The 20,593-nt window shown below is 28.2% G+C and overlaps 1 protein-coding gene across 13 annotated transcripts in view; it reads left to right on the top strand.

Moving 5' to 3' along the window:
- The first annotated feature begins 1,606 nt into the window (after positions 1 to 1,606).
- LOC132932360 (coiled-coil domain-containing protein AGAP005037) overlaps positions 1,607 to 20,593 on the top strand; it is a 171,203-nt gene continuing 152,216 nt past the window's right edge. For 9 of the 13 annotated variants that reach the window (XR_009662872.1, XM_060998781.1, XM_060998773.1 and 6 more), the window contains exons 1-2: positions 1,608 to 1,880; positions 13,501 to 15,019. Coding sequence is in view for 12 of the 13 variants with exons in the window: in XM_060998781.1 (XP_060854764.1) it covers positions 13,609 to 15,019 (1,411 nt within the window). In the remaining variant the exon portion in view is untranslated. Of the gene's footprint in view, positions 1,881 to 13,500; positions 15,020 to 20,593 lie in introns of all 13 variants that reach the window. The other 4 variants (XM_060998764.1, XM_060998788.1, XM_060998719.1 and 1 more) reach the window with 2 other exon arrangements.

Genomic DNA, 20,593 nt, shown 5'->3' with positions numbered 1-20,593 from the left:
TTGTAATTACTTGAGTTTAATATGCATAAATGTTGAATATTTTATTCACTATTAAAATTTAAACTTAATGCCTATGCTTTTATGTACTTGAAGTAAATGTTTTCATCTAGCCCCCTCCCCTTTTAATTCATTTCTAGATCTTCGCCCGTATAGGTATACTTTAACCTATACAGTATACATAGATATTTGTTTTTGAAATATACATTGGATTTGTGACTAAATCTACTCGTCAGTCGTCTCTTCGAAGAAATAAGATCTCTTGGTCTATTAGCTCTTAAAAAAATTGTGTATAGGTACATTTAAGTTTAGTCACCACAAGTCAAAAACCGTTAAGGATCCATATTGTTTTTTTTTTATAAAATTCAAAGATTGTAGTGACACAATTAAAGAAATATATATATATATCAATGTAAGTAGTTGCTAAGTAGTATAAGTACCTACAATTTACATTGTGATTATCATAATGTATAGGTATGTAAATATAAGAATGGCGTGGTTTTCATATTATGAAGGGCCAAAGAGTAAAGACCCTAAGCCTTTTAAAGCCCAAAATAAGGTATTTTATTCAATTTAGCCTAATAAATTTAGTTATAATTATATATTATGAATTTATTATTATGTGAATACATACTATTATGTATTTATGTTTATTATTGTGTTCAATATGAGAGCTTTAAAATTTTACATTGGAGTGGCCAGTGACATTAATATAATTGAGTGGATTTTCGATTTTATAGTTATAGATGGTGTTGCGGCTTGCGGGGAGTGAAACATTTACCTCTATAAATTTACTCTAAAACCCATTAGGTTACATATTACATTTTAATACATATTTTTGATTATGTATTCGTTGTATAAAAATTAAATTCGGATAAAATATAACATGATGTATTAATAATCAAATATTATGACTTTTTAATATTGATACGCGTTCCGCTTAGCACAGTTTCAAAGTTCGTTTTCATCGCAACATGAGTATCAATGCCTATAATAATAAATTTAAAAAAAACACTAAAACTTCGTAGTCATTCGCCGCGCATTACTACTATTTTACCTGCTGCATCGTCATCATTATATTATTACAGCCTACAGGTGGAGGTACTAGTCTTTCGGCAGTACAAAACGCGTGTTAAATGTAAGGCAAATATCTACATTCGTTTTAAACAGGCTCATATACGTCCTCTGCGGCCAAAACCGTATCATTATCGTACTCGTCCATTGCTAGCGACCGCCGACAAGGTCCACGGTGACGACGACGCACTGACAAGTATAATAAGCGACGTCGTCGAGTACACAGTACACACTCTCGTCTACTGTCTAGTGTCCAGAAGCAATTGAAGCGAACAGAACTCAGAAGCCTCGACACTCTTGATTACCGCCGCCAGCTGCTTGGCAAGATAATCGGGTTCCCCCGGAATGCGTTCTTCGCGCGCGGGCCAGCAGTGACGCCCAACTAACCCGCATAAGGGATGAAACATATTTTTTTGTTTCGTTGCGTTGGCACCCATATGTGCGTGCGCACGCGCGAGAGGCTAAAACTCCGAGATGCGCGCGTAACCGTACCGGTTGGTTCCGTGGTTCGGTTGGCAGCAAGTGGTGAGCACCCAGACCGACGAAGACGACAACTCAACTGGCTCGGCGCGCCCGCCGGGATGAGAAGGTAGCTGTAGCGCAGCGGCGGCGGCGAAACCGATTCGTCAGTGATCGTTGTCCGTCGGGATATCAGTATATGTGCGGGACCGGTTGCCGAGTGGTCGTTTTCGCTCGAGAGTTGTGTTTAGTGCGTGTGTTTAGACGAAATTTTTTCGTTTTTTTTTTCGGAAATTTATTTACGGTGTAGTGTATTTTCGACGTGTGTTCAATTCATACGAATACCACGGGTAAGTGCTGCAATTTTTGAATTTTATCAATACAATAATAATAACTGGAACGGGCTGAGCTGACATTTGAGTAAATGGTATATAATATAAATAAAACGAACGTCCCCCTACGTTTAACGACCCGAGTCGGTAGGTACACCCAATCATTATACTTAAGTGTAATTGTGTCGGCGAATAGCCGTAACGAAATTCTGTTATGGCACTGTATATAAGGAAAATGTAGTGTATAATATGGTTTTACATGTATTACAACCTTATAGGTACAGACACTATTCGCAATGATTTCAAGAAAAAATATTTATTTTTTTAATTATATTTTTTCAAAGGTCCCGACACTTTAGTGATAAGACTAGTGTTCGAGGGTGTCCCTAGTTAATAGTATAATACGAATTGGTAACCTATTCACAATGATTATCGTTTTCAATCGTTTTTTTATTTTTACGATATAGTGTATGGAGAGGAAACCCTATTTTATAATATTAAATAAATAGTATTTTGAAAATACACTTCCAAAAAATAATATCGCAGAAGTACGTTAAGTATACAGACATAGGTACATAGTAAGGATTACCAGATGCTAGTCATTCGAAAATAGTAGATAAGGCATACCTAAAAGTAAAAAAAAAAAAGTTTTCTTATAAAACACTAATTTATTAATAATACTAATATATAATTTCCAGTAAATAAAGACATAAATATATGATTACAATAACTTAAGATTTGTAGCAATGCTAAGTAACGTTTAATAGTTTTGACTAATGATTACTTCGATCTCGAGCTTATAACTTATTGCGGTAAATTATAAATACATATTTTTATTTTATTTGTTCTTATAATGTCACCATATATTATCTTAGAATCAAATATTTGTATTATATAAAAGGTTGTAAGAGAGTACATTATCTATATCATTTACAAAAAATCAAGAGTACTATATTTTTAAAATTTTAAAAGAGTAACCCTAACCATACAATACATTCCTTATTATTTTATACGCTAGTTGCTAGTAGGTGCACCGCGATATTCGAATTTAAACAACAATTACTGCTGTAGATAATGACTTTAGTTTTTATCTATTTGATTTGATTTGAGTGAACTTGATTGTATTTAATATGTATTATGTATGTTATATAATTTTCATAACATTTTCCATAATTTTTCCCACAGATGAGTAACAATATTTTTCTATGTATATTTAATTGGTACTAATTTTTGTTTGTTATAAATGATGTCGATAGATCAACTAACAGATGCGTGATGAACTGAATACATTGGAATTATTTAAAGTTTAGATAATGTATAGGGTAAATTTGAATAGGTAAATATTAAATAGAAACATATTTTTTACCATACCTTCTTTCTTATCATTTAACGAGTCTAACGTAACCTATTGGAATTAAAATGTACTGGTGTTTTGATATTTGTATATTTAATAACTTATTTGATATCGTAATATTTTATTTAAGAATACGAAAAATTTTTTTAAAACAATTACCTATTGTAATAATTTTTTAATATATATAATAAAATATATTATATTATGTTGTATGCTAATTATTAACGAATAATGCTTTAATGTTATTTCTAAAAATCTACATCCAATTTCAATATCCATTTTATAATATGCCAATTTTATTATTGTAAGGAATTTAATGTTGTTGGAATAATCTTATAAAATTGTTTATGAGGAAATATATAATATTTATATATATTTTTAATCTATGACGTAATTTATCTGATTATTTTTCATAGAAATTGTGTCAATTGTCATCATAATTTTTTTCTTTTTTAATATTTTTAAAGAAAAAAATAATATGAAAATATTTTGTTAACCAATAAAGTCTGTATATAATATCTACCTAAAAAAGTATGTTTAGAAAAAAAAGTTTGAAAAAAAAAACTATTTTTTTTCCGTTAATAGGAGTTACCGGTGTGTTAATTTTATATACTAACCAAGCCCTATGACTGCAGTTATAATTTATAAAAATATCTGATAGATTGGTGTAAGCATATTTTGTAATAGTGGTCAAACGATATGTATATACATATATTACATAATTATAGGAAAACTGGATGTGTTATATTGATATATACATAATATATATTAGTAATAATATATAACTCTACTGTTGTATATATTATGTATAATTTTACTATGTAATGTACAAACGTTGACCATATGTCGATTATGTCGTACTTATATTTGTTTTGATTTAAATTAATTTTATTTAAAGATTTTATCTATGGAGTACAAAAACTCACGTAAAACTTGTATATTCTAAGAGTTTAATAGACATGACAATGTTTTATATTTTATTCAATTTGTTTTTTTAGTAGATGTAATATAATTTAGAAATTTTGTTGTCATATTTTCATACATGATATATTTTAGATTCTGAGTAGAACGAGGAATATCTAGGTTTATAAGATTTATAATGATCTACACGGATTTACATATTTTATATTATACTAAAGTTTTGAAGCAAAAAAAAAATGTTGCTTTTTAACATTGATAGTAGACAGTAATTTATATTTTGCTATTTTCTGCTGTTATTCAGAATTCCATTACATGTAGGTAGGTATATGATATGTTGTAGAATTTTCAAATATTTCGACTCTTTTTGAGCCATTTATAGATATTTACAATTTTTGGTTTATGTTGATAAAATATTTTTTTTTTTTAATAAAAACAACTCGAAAATATATTCCAAAGTTCTTATTTGTTCTTAAATCATTGTTTAAATAATAAGAATACATAATACAAAATGCATAATTTTTTGTTTAAGTATATAAAATTTAAATTTTAACATAGCAAATTGTGCGTACCTATTATTTAAAAAAAAAAAAAAAAATACTATTTTTCCTCTTAAACAATTTTAGTTAAATAGGTATTTTATTGTAATTCTATAATTATTAATTTTAGAGATTTGAAACCTTTCACCAGTACGTTTATAAATATTATTTATACGCAATTATAATTTCTAAATATTAAGAATAATTTTAAGATACTTATACCAAAAATATATTCACGTATATTAATAGCTTATAAGTTATAACTTTATAAGTAACAATAATAATATATGATATAATTAGGCAAGAATTTCAATGCATTTGTATTTTTTTTTTTAGAATATTTTACACGATGATTTTTAAGTTATAAATGTGTTTCAAGTATTCCGTGTAACCATAACATTTTTTTCGCGATATTTTTTACATTTTAGCGGATTTTATACTTTTTTGAGCATTCTTGACTTATTTCTCGTATTATGACTAAAAATATTGACTTTATTGACTAATGAGCACTACACAGTAGGTATACTGCTTAATATTAATTATTTTAATTTTGTACTTAACATTAGGTAATCCGGTTTTAAATTAGACAAGGTTGAAATTTATCTTTATGTCGCACCATTCAATTAGCCAAATTAAATTTTTTATCCGAGCCCTATAATGTTGTAATAATTAATAATAAATTGCTTAGGAATGCGATTATTTTGGCAAAAATAATTTAATCTTCCATATTTCTTTTACATATATGTAATAACTATGTATAAATAATGTTTAATTTATTGTTGTATTAAATTACTATAATTGTATTATAAAACATCTTTAGATATAGAGACTGACCTCTTCCGTAAATAATGGTTTTTCTTATAAGTACAATTATTTATCATTAAATTAAAATTTAACAGGTCTATTATAATAATAATTTTTTCAATGAGGGGATGAACATTTAGTATAAAAATGAGCTGGTATCTTTTCATAGAATCTACAAATTAAATAATTTGGTTAGGTATTTAAGGTTTTTTTGTATGATGTCAGAAGTTTTTGATCATAAAATCATCAAACGTTTGTTAAGTTTTAATTAATACATGTCTATTATGACTTATGAGTAGATGAGAGTATGAAGAAACTTCTAGGTATACTTATGTACCTTATTTTTAAACATCGATCATATAATGATATTTAATCTGAGTATTAAACTTACGTAAAATTCAATCTCATTATGTCTTGTTAATAATAATTTATAATACTATAATAGTGTATGGGAGATCAATTTTATTATTCTATATAATTGTTTAGTTGTTATCATGTTAAAATGGGTATTAATTATGCTGTTAACTATAGCGTCTATTTAGTATAGTTGCGTATGATGTAATATTAAAGTACTATAGTGGTTGGATCACTTGAAAAAAGTGCACGTGACACTATAATAGGTATTATAGTAGTGGGGATGGTTGTTCAAATAAACAGTATACACTTTACTTATGTTGTATATATACTATATAGTATATATATAGATTCCTACTTGCATTGTTGGATGCATGTAAATTTGTTGTATATCTACAATATAATGCAACAAAATGTTTTTTTTTTGTTTATTATCGTGATAATAGACGTAATAAATTTATTTTAAAACAAAAAACATATATTTCATAACTTTTTAATTTATTGTAATTATATATGTTCCTTTTTTAATAAAAGCATAAACGAAAAATCACTGTTTTAACTACAAATCGTATTACTCGTTTATAACAATGTTATAGTGAATTCACCAATCTCCAATTCTTTATCGAATTTTCTGAATAACCTGCATTTTATATGTTGACTTATTTGTATTCAATATTTCATCGACAGTTTAATAAATCAAATACAAACAAATAAACCATACATATTACATATTATGGCTTTGTCATAAAAACATTCGTCAAATATAAATTATATTTTTGTCAGCTGACTTGAGTATATAATATACATTTAATATCCTTTCTATTTGAATATTTAAAAAACAAAATATGGTATTTATTTATACTTTTAATCTTATTTAATTTTTTATTTATCCTAGTGTCCAGATTTTAAATTAAAGTTTTTTTTAATATCAGTCATTTCAAGACACAGCTGCTACGCTAAAACTGAATGTATATAGACCGTAATGACAGCAACGAATCGATTATATTGCGGTATTATATTGAAGTATATAGTTTCGTTTCCATTCGGAAAGAGTTCACAATAAACACGTATTCTAAATATAGCCGCAAGGATGCAATTGAGGATTTTAACAGTATAATATATTTAGTATCTTGTATGTAGGTATGTTATTTGGTTCTTGAGTTTATTGGCTTGTATAGGAACTTAATATCTGAGCACACCACACGCCATAAAATGCGTATGCCTATTATATAAATACGCCTTCTACAAAATAACTATTTCAAAAGAAAGTTATCATTATATTTTATTTAAACTTAAAACATTTGCTATGAAAAAAATTAACTCATTAAAATTTCATTGTTTATTACTTGAATTTTTGATACATTTTAAGTATACTATTTTCTATAATATGATATAATATAATATGCGAATGATATATATTTTTCAGTTCACGTATCATCGAATTTCATAGTCAATAGCATTAACTATTTTATAAATTATAATATTATTTAATACTTTATTAAATCTAGATTAGTTCATTCTTAAAATACTTTATTCGTGAATTTTAGACTGGTAATTATTTACGAATAATGTCTTAAGTATTTAACCACCATAAACATTTAGAAAATATCATAAATTACATTATTTCATATTTTAAAATATAATTTTGTGATTGAAAGATAATTATTTTTTAAATAAGGAATTTAAATAATATTAAATTGGTTTTATTGGCAACCAAACGTAATCAAATATTTGGCTTCACAAATCCAAAAACAGTTTGTTATAATAAGTACGACTAAACATATTTGTATAAATTGTAAATATGAAATAACGAAATTTCAAAATAATGATCTAATATCTATGATGATACTATAACATACAGAACAATAATGAAATGGCCTGTAAATTATTGTAGTCTTTTTATATCCAAAAGTTTCATTAACTGATGATAATATTTTTACTGGTGGGTTACACCAGAATCCTAATGTCTAAATTTTTTGTGTATAATTATGTCAAAATATATATTATAAAATGTCTGAGTTAAACGAATTTATTTATTTTATATTCGTTTATGTATTTTATCTGATTATACACTTATCCAGTAAATTATTTTATAAGTTAATTTACACTAAGTTTTTATTCATTACAAGTAATTTAACTTAAACTAAATTGTACAGTCTTGTTCTTTATTCGAAAATGATAGCCTTACTATGAGTGTACTGATGCATTCAAATTATATTTAAGTTAATATTTCAGCCTTGAAGTCAATTAGATGCACATATTTATTGGATTTTTCAAAGTGATTTTTGTGTAAATAGCTATTATCCGTTGAAGTAGACAGAGAGTAATTAAAAGTTCATTAACTCGCAAATACGTAATTTTTGTTATTACTATTACTATTTATATATATTCATAAATAATAAAAACTGTATTTGTTTTATTTAAAGTTCATAAATACTTTTATTTTTAGTATTTAGTGTACGATATAATATATGCTGTTATATAAAATAGTTGAATTCATTCATAAATAATATGTCGGATGGGATTATTAAAAAATACGAGTACCAGTAATGCTGCTATATTGCTTATGCATATTGTATAATAATAATAGTATCTTTTGTCGAGTAAGCCTCCATCATAATTTAAGGCTGAATGGGGTCAATGTTGGACGTCGGATAACTCGTGTTAACTGAACGTAAACAAGTGTTTAATAAGAGAAAATTAAGACGGGGGAAATGGGTAATACTCACGTACGAAGAATTATACCTACTGTTATTATAAACTACATGATTTTGAATGTATTATTATGTATAAGATTTTTAAACATAATTTCAATAATATTATGTACGATAATATGTTTACAAGATTATAATAGAATAATATAATTTCAGAATAATAGTATGATTATAAAATTGAATTAAATTAACTAGAGAAATACACGTTAGAATATTTTAGCATAGTGTGTTTCTTTGAATAAACCGTCATCTGTTTGGATATTTAAAAAAAAAATATTATTTATTTATAAGGATATATTTTCACAGAAAATAATGCCTTCTTATTATCGTAGCTAAAACGTGTACAACCATATTCAATTTGACGATATCAATGACAACAGTCAATAACTATATTATGTTAAAACGTAAACTTGCCCAATTATACGGTATTGTTCGGGCATATAACAATGGGCCAATAATATAAGGTCATTTTGATTTTTTTTGCGATTTCTTCAGATACATTTTCTGAATACACGTAAACTATAGTAACCTTGTTTAGGATGTTTCTATTAAGTTAATGGGAAATATAGTCACAAATATCTGTACTCATCTATTTTTTTGAAAATAGTGTAATTAATTTAGAAAAATGCAGTGTTTATAGTTTTGTTTTGCACTGTACGTTTGTTTAAATTTTTAATATTACAATTTACAATATAGATATCCTTTAATCTTGCTACAATATTAAAAATTAATTATTTGATTAATGTTTGACATAGGGTTTGGAGTTTGAACCAATTAAATTAACATAATATGAAACATATCTGACAAAATAATTTATTGACAGAAGTAGACTCTATGCCTAAAGAAAATTATAAAGAAAATATTTTAGTATTAAGAGTTTCAAAAGTTTTTATTTATTAGTATTTTGTAACCTGCAATAATCAAAGTATTCAAAGTTATGTAACAAACAAAAAGAAAAAACATATTTAAGTATTTGGATTTTTTTTTTTTGTTTTTATTATAATCATTAATACATAGGCGCTTGCTTATAATTAAAATAATGTTCTATTTATTTTAATTCATTTTTGTATCTATATTATACGCTAAAAAATGATTTTAGTTAAATATATAGTAAATCGTTTTGAAAACTCATAAAAAAAAAAAATACTTTCATGAAGTATAGCTTATTATGTTCCTATAATATGTAGGTATATTATAATAATTTTTAATTTTCATTAAAATTTAATTATATTTTATTTTATTAAAACTTATGTTATAACCAAATACTTATAATATTTTATTTAAAAAATCAAAATACATATAATAATATAGATATTAAGATATTAGATAGAATAAGAATATTAGATATGTTCAATATTATTTTAAGAGAATTGAAATAAATTAGTTTTTATGTCCTTAATTAACATTTTTAATAAGGCATTTAAAGTAAAAAATTGTATTTTATAGATAAGATTTTATGAGTGCTGTCTTAGTGTTTTGATCCCTTAAATAGTCATGAACTAATGAATAATGATTAATATATAACGGAACAATGGGCGAAAATAATATACATACGTGGCTTTTATGAAATATTCAAAACTTTTATCCTATAAAACAGATCAATAATAATTCTTAATATTCTGCGTATGGCTTTGTAAGTTTAATTGCATACGTGTTATGTTTTAAAAAATGCATGCTGAAATCTTTATTGTGCTTATAATTTTTATATTGTTTTATTATCAAGTTTCTTTTGTGTATATATACGATTTTATCAAATGTAAAGATTTAATTTAATTTTATAGATTCACTACAATAGTTTATATAAAATTTGAAGGTATTTATACCCGTAGTGTATTCGTGTATCGTTAGTTTTCTTAAAATAATTCATAATAATATTTAAGTTTTTTTGTGTTTTCAAGATGGTATTATAATTGATTATGAATTACGATAATTATGTTTAGTCATATATATTACGTATTGTGAGCAAAATGCCAGTTAAAATATTTGATTGTGTGTTAATAAGATACATTTTATAGAAAAGTCTTACCCTGTTCGTGTATTTTTTATTCTGAGAAGTAGATAATGAGTTATGAATACCTATTACCTATATAGAACTATTTTATCCTGACAAATATTGGATTAATGCCGATAAGTCAATAATTATTCTAAAAGAATTTATATACTCTTATTATTATTTTTTATTTTCACATATTTTAATAAGTAAATAATAAATATCTAAGATATCTGAGTGTGTTTTGACTTGGTTGGTAGATAATGAATTTAGTATAGTATTTATCAATTTGGTCATAGATGTTGATAAACTGCAATAACAAATATTTAAATTTAGTAGATTTAAAATTTTAGGTTACTGCAATAGATGAGAATTTTAGCGTATATATTAGCGTATACAAATGGACATTAGATAATTTTAATAAATATTTCTATAAAAATTTCGTAACAAATAACAGTTTTGATAGAAAACAGATATTTAGTGATGTAAAATAATTAATGCAGAAAATTTAATTGAAAGTATTTTTAATAATGAACTAAAATTTTAGTAGGTGAAAATTCTATCGGTGAATTGGAATTTTACTTTTTTGTATTGATATATTTATACATAGTTTGTAATATACTTCTGAGAAATAGCTCAGAAAATTTGTATCAATTATCATTAGAATTTGCTTTTGTTCACACACATTTCATTTATAATATTATCGAGAATATTATACATATAATCAATACAATAATATATTATATAAATAAATGGGCATATGTGTAGCAAGTGATCTACTACCATTTTTTAGGTGTATCAAGTTATATCTATCGTATTATACTATAGGTGTAGTTGGTGATCTACAATTATTATTACTTATTATTATTATTAATAATAATAATTTATAGTTATTAAACACACATTATCGCAGATCACGGTGCCGTATGAATTCATTAACCATTTAAAAAAATGTATCGACCCGCTAACAGGAGCTAACACTAAGACAATAGAATACATTTGGTCACATTTTAAAATGAAATACTTTCAAAAATGCATGGCACTATATCGGAACTTTTACACCGTCATTTGGTTGAAGCATGGGGGAGGTCAGTTATCCTCAACATACTTTTTTTAAATTTTTAATTTATACTAACAATATTTACTGTACTTGAAATTTTCATTATATTTGGCTATTTTTTTTTTATTTTTTTTTTATACTTGACGAATATTTATATGATATAACGTAATAAAAAATATAATGTGTTTTTATACTATTTAAAAAAAATATATATTTTTAATTTGTACGCAGATCACTCGTCCTGAATTCGCTGATCACTCTACCGCAGTAGATAGGGGATCTACATGCAGGGGGCAACACGAATGCCAATAAATAAAGTATTTGTGTTCTATTAAAAAATATTAATTATTTTATAATTTTCAATTTTATAATACTTAACGGTGGCTATAAATCAGAATAATTTATTTCTTAACTTATTCATAATATAAAATCAAATATCTACCTATAGAATTAAAAATGGATTTATTTATTGTAATCAACTTCATTTATAATAAGTTATTAATATACGCCCTCTTATTTATTCTGGATACGGGATTGTTAAGTATAGTTTAGTAAGGTGATTAATTATATGTGTCATTATGAACGTCCATTAGTCTCGTTTAATATTTTTTGTTACACGAAGAATTTAAAGTCTTAATGTACAATATTTTATGGTTTAAATTTTTTCTTATCCCGATAAAAATTTTAAATTATTTATATATATATAAAAAGAAGGAACTTAAAGGAATTTAAGTTTTTTTTGAATAGTAAGATAAACCAGTGATTTGAATTTTATTTGACTTAACTTAAATATACTTACGCGCGAAGGTGTATTTTTAAATGAAAAAATTAATAAAATTAACAAGCTATAGTTTGGTTATGATTTTATATAGGTAATACACATAATATTTAATACATGTATATTATTTTATTATTGTTGTAATGAATTTTAATTTTAAATATTTTGTGATATAAAACAATATTTATTTTTTTTAAATTTCATATAATATAAACTATTGATGTATATCGTATATAATTTTGTTATTGAATACAATAAATAATAATAATAAAAAAAAACAATAAAAATATTTTGTCAAATATCAGAGAAAATCAAAACTACATCTAGTTATCTTGTTATGTCATTCGATTGGTAGTCATATTCATACATATAACGCGCTTATATCAAAGCGTAAACGTTTACCGGGGCACGGTAATTTGGGGCCCTTTGGTATAAGTAACTTTAATAATAATAATAATAATTTTAGGGACCCATTTTTATTTTTTTCGGGGGGGGGGGGGGCAAATTTTATTGTTACGCCACTGGTAAAAGATATTGGTATATAAGTATGTAACTGATCAACATTCAGTTATTTTTTACACGTGCTTTGTGGTGTATTCGTATGTATAGGTACTCGATCTTTTCAATGGCGTTAAAAGATTTAAGGGGAGTTGATTAATTTACTCCCCTCTATACTTAATGACGTCAAATTAAATACAGAGTGATCAGTATTAAAAGTGTGATTCAAAAATTTCTCAACAAACGATATCCCTAGAACAAAATTTTTTTTTTACATATTCTATTATTCTAACCATAAACGGCATAAACACTTTGCATGTATATGTTTATATTATTATACTGTTAAAATTAGGTTTTCTTCCAAAGACAGATGGTCAACGTTTGTCCGTACTGTTTATGATGTACGTATTGGGGACAATCGTAATTCATATACAATATTAATAACTCGTTCGTCCGACAATAGATACCTCATCAATAATAAAGTCTACTACAAACAATACCGACTAATGTGTCTAATGTGTGTACTTAACACACACGCACACAATTGTAATCTATTTATTTAATATCATATTATATTTGTTTCATTTTTTCGTGTACATTCTAATCAGAAATATTATATTGGTTTTCAGGTGTGCGAGGTGTACCGCAAAGTCATCCGATACGGAGCATAATAAATAATATAGAATTTATTGTTGGAACTTCCCATAGTCTTGTTTAGTGGTATCTCTTGAAATAAAATGGGCCCTACAGTAGCGGCGACTATAACTGCGTCGACGGAATCATCGGATGGCGAAAATAGTGCCAAAAAGAAGGGCATACGGCGGCTGCTGACTCCCGCCATATTTGCGGGCAGCGACCATAAGAACAAGCAGGCGGCGGCGGCGGCGGCGTCATCGACGTCGATGGACGTCGGTAACACTGCCGTTCACAATCATCAGCACCGCCAACCCAGCAACAACCGACTGACCTCCAACAAAAAGACCATTATTGAGACAGCGTTCGTCAACAACAACGGTAACAGTAATTCGACCGGAAACGTGGCATATCGCTTGCAGCAACAGCAACAGCAACAGCAACAGCAAGCGCAACTGCAGCGGTTTCGCTATGCGCAGGGACTGGACCGGCACGCAAACGACGTGACCGACTTCCGTTCGCGGAGCGTCAGTCCCGGATCGTTCGACCGGGATGTCAATGCCAATTACGGAAGTGGTGAACGTCGGATGGACAGCCAGTGCTCGTTGTTATCATCGTCGTCAACGTCGTCGCTGTTGCCCTCACCGTCGGGCAGGCGGTCTGCTCCCATAATACCGTATTCGCAGTATTACAACAACAGGAACGGCGGCGGAGGTAGCGGCAGTGGTGGTGGTCAGCAGCAGCAGCAGCAAAGGTTGTTGCTCATGCCCGTCGGTGCGCAGGTCAAGATTACCGCGCCGCAATCGTCTACAGCGGTGTACGCGGCTGCCGTTCGCCAACATCGACTACAACAGCAAAATCAACAACAACAACAGGCCATCTACGGTAACGTGGCGGCCGGCGCCGTGGGCCCATTCGTCCGTGGGTCCCCGCACCGAGCCACCATCGGATGCGTCCGGGAATCACCGGGCCGGCAGTCGACCATTTACGAGACGGAAGAGGATGTCGTTACGGCTGCCGTAGCCGTGGGCGAGAAGAGGTTTCAGCCGATTTTCAAGAGGGGTGCTTTGCAAGAACCTGCCACCGACTCGTCACCGATCACCGGACAGACGCCGTCACCACATTCGTCCGGTTGCAGTCCAAAGAGGGTGAGTTTCTCACCGGGGCCTTCCGAACCGCCCGCGTACTGGCCCACCAAGAAGGGCCCATCCCCACAACCGCCCACCCGTCAAAGCTCGACCGATTCACCGGTGGCCGCTGAACGGCCACTACCGCTCGTACCCAAACGGAGCCCGTCCACGTCGGCTATTTACGGTACGCTGCAGCAGCGCGGTGGCTCCCAGCGACCGCACCAACAACACCAACAGCAGCCGCCGAATCGATGGTGGTCACCATCGTCGCCGTCGCCATCGCCGCTGCACCAGCACTACCAACAGTCTGGTAGCGAGTCTGGTAGCGAGGCCGGCGAGGTGCAGCGAATACTGAATGTCAAAAACGGTCATCGGCTGGTCATCGGTAAGTACACAGCTATTGATATCTGATTACGCGGTAATGTTATTTTATGTATTATGCCGACCACAAACGCGTTTCGACACGTTTTTGTAATAAACACGTGTTAATAACAACCATTGCGGTGTATTATGACATGAGTATTATATTATTATAATATTATTATAATGGTTGGTATAGTCCCTTTACAGGTGTTGTTTTACATAATGCACGCAAAGTCGCGAACTACCCCGTACGCGTGTCTTCATCTTCGTCGTTTACACAACTTTTTATTTATTTTTTATATAATGGTGAGCTTCATTCACATAATATATAAATAATATTTATCACGTCATGTATATGATGCAGCATAATTGTCGAACTTTTACTAACCGTACTCTTATGAATATTATATTGTACTCTATTTTAAACTTAAGTATGTGCATAAAGTACTTTTTTTTCCTTCTTTTTCTTTAAACTTAAGATAATCTATTTATAATTACAATTATTAATTGTATTTTAATATATATTATTGTACACTATTAGAATAAAACTAGTGGGTCGGTCGCTACAGCTTGAGATCTACAATTGAATATGAATCAAACCTAATTAATAACTAATCCGAAAAGTGGTGTCCATTAAAACCAAAACTAGGGGTTAAACAAGAAATTACAAGAAAAAAAAATTCTTGTTATTTAGTTTGGGAAACTCTAAGTTTTCATAGGGGAGCAAGTGATCCACTTACTCTCACTCACGAATTAGCTTGAGTTTCTCAAATTATATGTACTAGACATTTTTCGCTTGAATTATATTCGTGTGGCTATTTAGAGAAAATGGTTAGTATTGATTGAGTTTCGCTGGAACAGTGAAACCGACTAGCAACAGAAATATCACGGTAACCAAATTTATATCACAGTTCAGGGGGCAGAACTTATACCGTGGACGTGGCATATAGCTATAGTTAACGTTGATCTAAGTTCTTACTATACTGTGCAGCGTAGAGATGAATATATTCAACTTGTATATATATTAAAAGTATTCCAGTATTGATAGTCTGTTGAAATGGGAAAGACAATGTTGTCAGTCAAACAGTTTATTTGACTCGCCTGTACAGTACACCGCCATTCGTAAAAGCTCGTTAAAACTCATGGCATATAAAATTCATTAAATGGTACAGACTGAAGATCAGTTAAACTAAACGAACTACATTCGTTTAATTTTAAATTTGTTAAGTAAAATAGTTAATACAATGTAATACAAATAACTAATAAATTTACCTAAAATAACTCAAAAAAACTAAGGTTTTATAGATATACCTAATATAATTTGACTTAATATAGTATTAAAATTGAATTCAAAATTTCATTGAAATACGAATATAGTGTGTTCTTTAAACTGTAGCATTTATAACATCAAAAATAACTGACGAGGAGTGGGATTATTACATATTAAAATAATATATAATAATCGTAATTTATGTACACACTATATTAATACTAATAATATTATGCAGTTAAAATAAATTGAATTATATAAAAACATTGAAATATTGTTTATCAATATTTTTATAACCACAATTGCTTATAGAAATTATGAAGGCTGTAACTAGTGTAATTACCGACTTATATTAAATGTATTCGTATTATAAGTCGATAGGGTATAAAGAAAATTTTATATTATTATAAATTTGTATTTTATTCACTCAAATTAAAACTCCACGTAAAAAGAAATAATTGTACATTTAATTTATGATTGATAGGTTATTACAATTAGAAAGTTCAGAGTCGAGCTCAAAGTAAAGCTGTCACGGAAAAAGTGATCACATGTTACTTTATGATAACTCCTCAAACATGTGTTTTTGATGGGTTCTTATAGTAGATCCCTTATTTTTATAATATATTACGTATCATAAGACGAATTACCGGAAATGATCCATTAAAATTGACGGTTACCGAACATTCTTCTTATTGTTGTATTCAATATAGTTAGTTAATTTGGCTTGATATTATTAGAAAATAACATCAAGTTCCTGTACCGGGTCAATCGGAACAATCTAGTAATGATACATATATCTAATGAAAATATGATTTAGACTTTTCTATAGAAACAATTGGGTATTATTTCTATGAATATATGTCATATGAGTATACTTATGTTATCATTTATCCTTTGATTCATATTATTAATAAATAACAGTAATACCCCTACTTAATTCGTATTATTTGTTAACAGTAGATTCCTATTGTTTTTAAATTTTTTTTTAAATGTTATATTACTATAGAGTTTATATGCAATGTAAAATATTATTTATTTATTTAATTATGTTAAAATACAAAAAAAAAAAAAAATTAAAGGTCTTCATCAAAATTTTGAAAATTATCATTAATTGATAGAAAAGCATAATACAATTTTAAAACAAACATTAGATATAGAATAATAAAGCTACATTTTTTTTAAGTTAAATAACTTTTGTGAACTAATCTTATATTTTAATAATTTTATTGAATTTTCGCATTATTTTTGTTAGACAGTGTCAAAATTATTAATCTTATGAAATTGAAATTAAGAACAAAATATACAACTTTTTCAATACATTCATTTAAGTTCCATAAAATATGCATTTCTGATGCTTGTAGTTAAAATATGTAAAAATATGAAAAATTGATCAAATATATTAGCCGATTTGTGGGAATTACTAACCAAATTTGTAAAATAATGCTTCAAAAAATACTTCAACTATAAAAGTATAAAATTTAATATAAGTGTACATAGTACATATGGACTTGTTAAGTCTTTGTTCTCATACGACTTACTTATAGGTACCATTCAATAGGTATAGCATATGCCTGCTGAATATAATGTGTGCACCTTGAATTGGGAGTAGGTGGTGGCGTGGTTTGTTATGTTGATGAAAAATAAAGTCATTGCATTCATCTATATACGTATACAGGCCACATTGTTTTTACGTTTTCCGTTTATATACAGATAACGCGAAATACAGAAAAATGTTTAAACACGTTGGTCCACCCTGTATATTTACACGCACTCAGTATAATAATAGCTGAGTGGTAGAAGTAAGAGTAGTACAGGAGTAACAGTAGTAGTAGTAATGCAGGAGTAGTAGCGGTAGTAATAGTAGTAGTTGTAGTAGGGGCTGGGAAAGTAAAAAAGACACGTTTCATACTAGCTTTCATGAACGATATACAGCAGGCTTCTCCATACGCTATATTACGACGATTCTGGTGTAGGGTTTGTACCGTACTGCATTTAGGTATGTATATATTTATGTATACAGTATGTGTATACCAAGGGACGCTCAAAGCGCTATCGATTGAGCAACCGTCGTTGACGAGGGTGTTATAGGGTCGGTTTTTGCCGAACGGCCACGGGTCGCGCGAGCGTTCCCGACGCCGCGCCGACTGCTCTCTCCTAACCCCACAAAGTGCATCTGCGGGCGGCTGAAAGTCCATTTCGGTGCGGTCGCCGGGCGAACGTGTTGGATTTCGGTACCAACTAGATTTTATAGTTACCAATTCGGGATAGTATCTAATCGGTTTTTGTTTTTATTTTCGATTCTTGTCGTATATCGTAATGTTATAATATATATGTAGGTACTTTTCCAATATCATCGCCGAATTTGTTTTGGCCATGCCGACTGGCTGATAGGTTGGATTATATTTTACATCACCAGAAGAATATAATCACTCTGTCACGATATATTTCCATTTGATCAAGAAGACGGATATGTTGAACCGGTGGAAGAACAAGGAGAAGGCCACTGGGCCGGGGTCTAGTAACACATTACCGAGTAAAGGTTCGGCAAAAAAGAAACGGAAAACCGGTAGGGAGGGAGGTAAGGTTTTATAAAATAAACAATTTTTAAGATTAATCAATATTATTTGAAGTATGTTTGAAGATTTATTAATTTCTATTAAAATTCCAAATTTTAAATCAAGATCTGAACAAAAAATAACCTCAATATTATACAATAACTGATTTTAGTTTCTTATATTTTGATATTTGTATGGTTTAATCCATATATTTTGTGTTTCATAAGTAATGAAGTAATTTGTTATATTTTTACATAAACATCCCAATTTAAAACTAAAAATCAATTAATAAAAGTCTAAAAGTTGAAAAAAAAGTAACTAAAAATTGTAACTTTGTAGTTTTTATAATATAAAGTATATTATATAAAAAATACTAAATGTGAATCTAAAATTTATCACTCGGGTACATTATTTAATTTTATGTATAAGTAATATGTGAAAATATAATTATATTTTGTATGTTAATTATATTATGTTCATTATATTATATTCTTGGTTATTTCATGCAAACAATTTTAAAATTTTATAATTGAATTATAAATAATGAATGAGTAAAAAAATAATTCTTACTATAACAATAAAAATAGACTTCAAATTATATGTAGGTATGATAGGTATATATCGAACATAATATAGACACATATATAAAATAGTTTGTAATTTTTTTTTTAAATCATACAATTATACAATTTAATTTTTATTGATGGCGCAATAAGTATGAATGTTAAACAAGTTTTAATATGAATATATTTCGATTGAATTTGTTGAATGTGACCGTATATAGTATATATTTAGCTTCAGTACGCTATCTCAAATTAATACATAATAGTTATGAATAGTAAACATGGATACATATTTTAAATATATTTGTTAACTTAAAATGTTAATATTTAGTACTCGTGAATAACACGGATAGATAGTATACTTACTATGGGTTCTTGCACATAATAAAGTAATATTTTAACTTCCAGTAATCTTATTTCCACTCGTACGTATGTTTTGAAATATCTAGTAAAATTGTGTTGAAAGGATTTGTTTGACATTTGATATATTTAGCTCATGTTACTGATAGTCTTTGGAGTACTTAATTGTTAGATGTAATTAAAAATAACATATTTGACTAATTTTGTATAGTTCAGGTTTTATGTAAAAAAATTATGTTATTTTGAATTCGATTGCTCCTTTTTATTTTTTTAGAAATTTATTTTTATTTCACATATAGGTTTAGGTACATCCCAAAAATGTTGTCACAATTATAGTTTATAACCTCCTAAATTGTTGTTTTTTTTCTTGAATAATTAATTAGATAATCTTTTATATTACCAACGGTATTGTTTGAAACATTACAATTTTTTATTTATTTTTCTGTGCTACATGTTTTTTTTACACGCACTTACATAATTATCATTTTTCTTTTCTCAACAATAAATAATTATGATCATTAAAATTATAAAAGTCAATAATTTGGTATACAACTCTCAGTGCTAAAATCTAAAAAAAAAAATACATGTAAACTATTTAAAATTATATAAATAAATAATTTTATTTTATTTAAATAATATGTTTAACATTTAAATGTATGTATGTATGTAACCTTAATTTTCATAAGTTGTACTTTCTGAAGAAACAGATTTATTTCATTATTGATACTGCGAATATGTATTTATCTGTACGCAATACGTAAAATATATAAAAAAAGATTTATTCAATTTCAAATATTAATACTTACGTACACGATAAGAAGTTGTTTTGATTTATAAAATATAAGGAT

This window comes from Rhopalosiphum padi, chromosome 1 (assembly GCF_020882245.1).
Source record: "Rhopalosiphum padi isolate XX-2018 chromosome 1, ASM2088224v1, whole genome shotgun sequence".
Classification (NCBI taxonomy): domain Eukaryota; kingdom Metazoa; phylum Arthropoda; class Insecta; order Hemiptera; family Aphididae; genus Rhopalosiphum; species Rhopalosiphum padi.
Note: the sequence above shows the minus strand (reverse complement) of the source record. Positions and strands in the feature narration are given on the sequence as shown.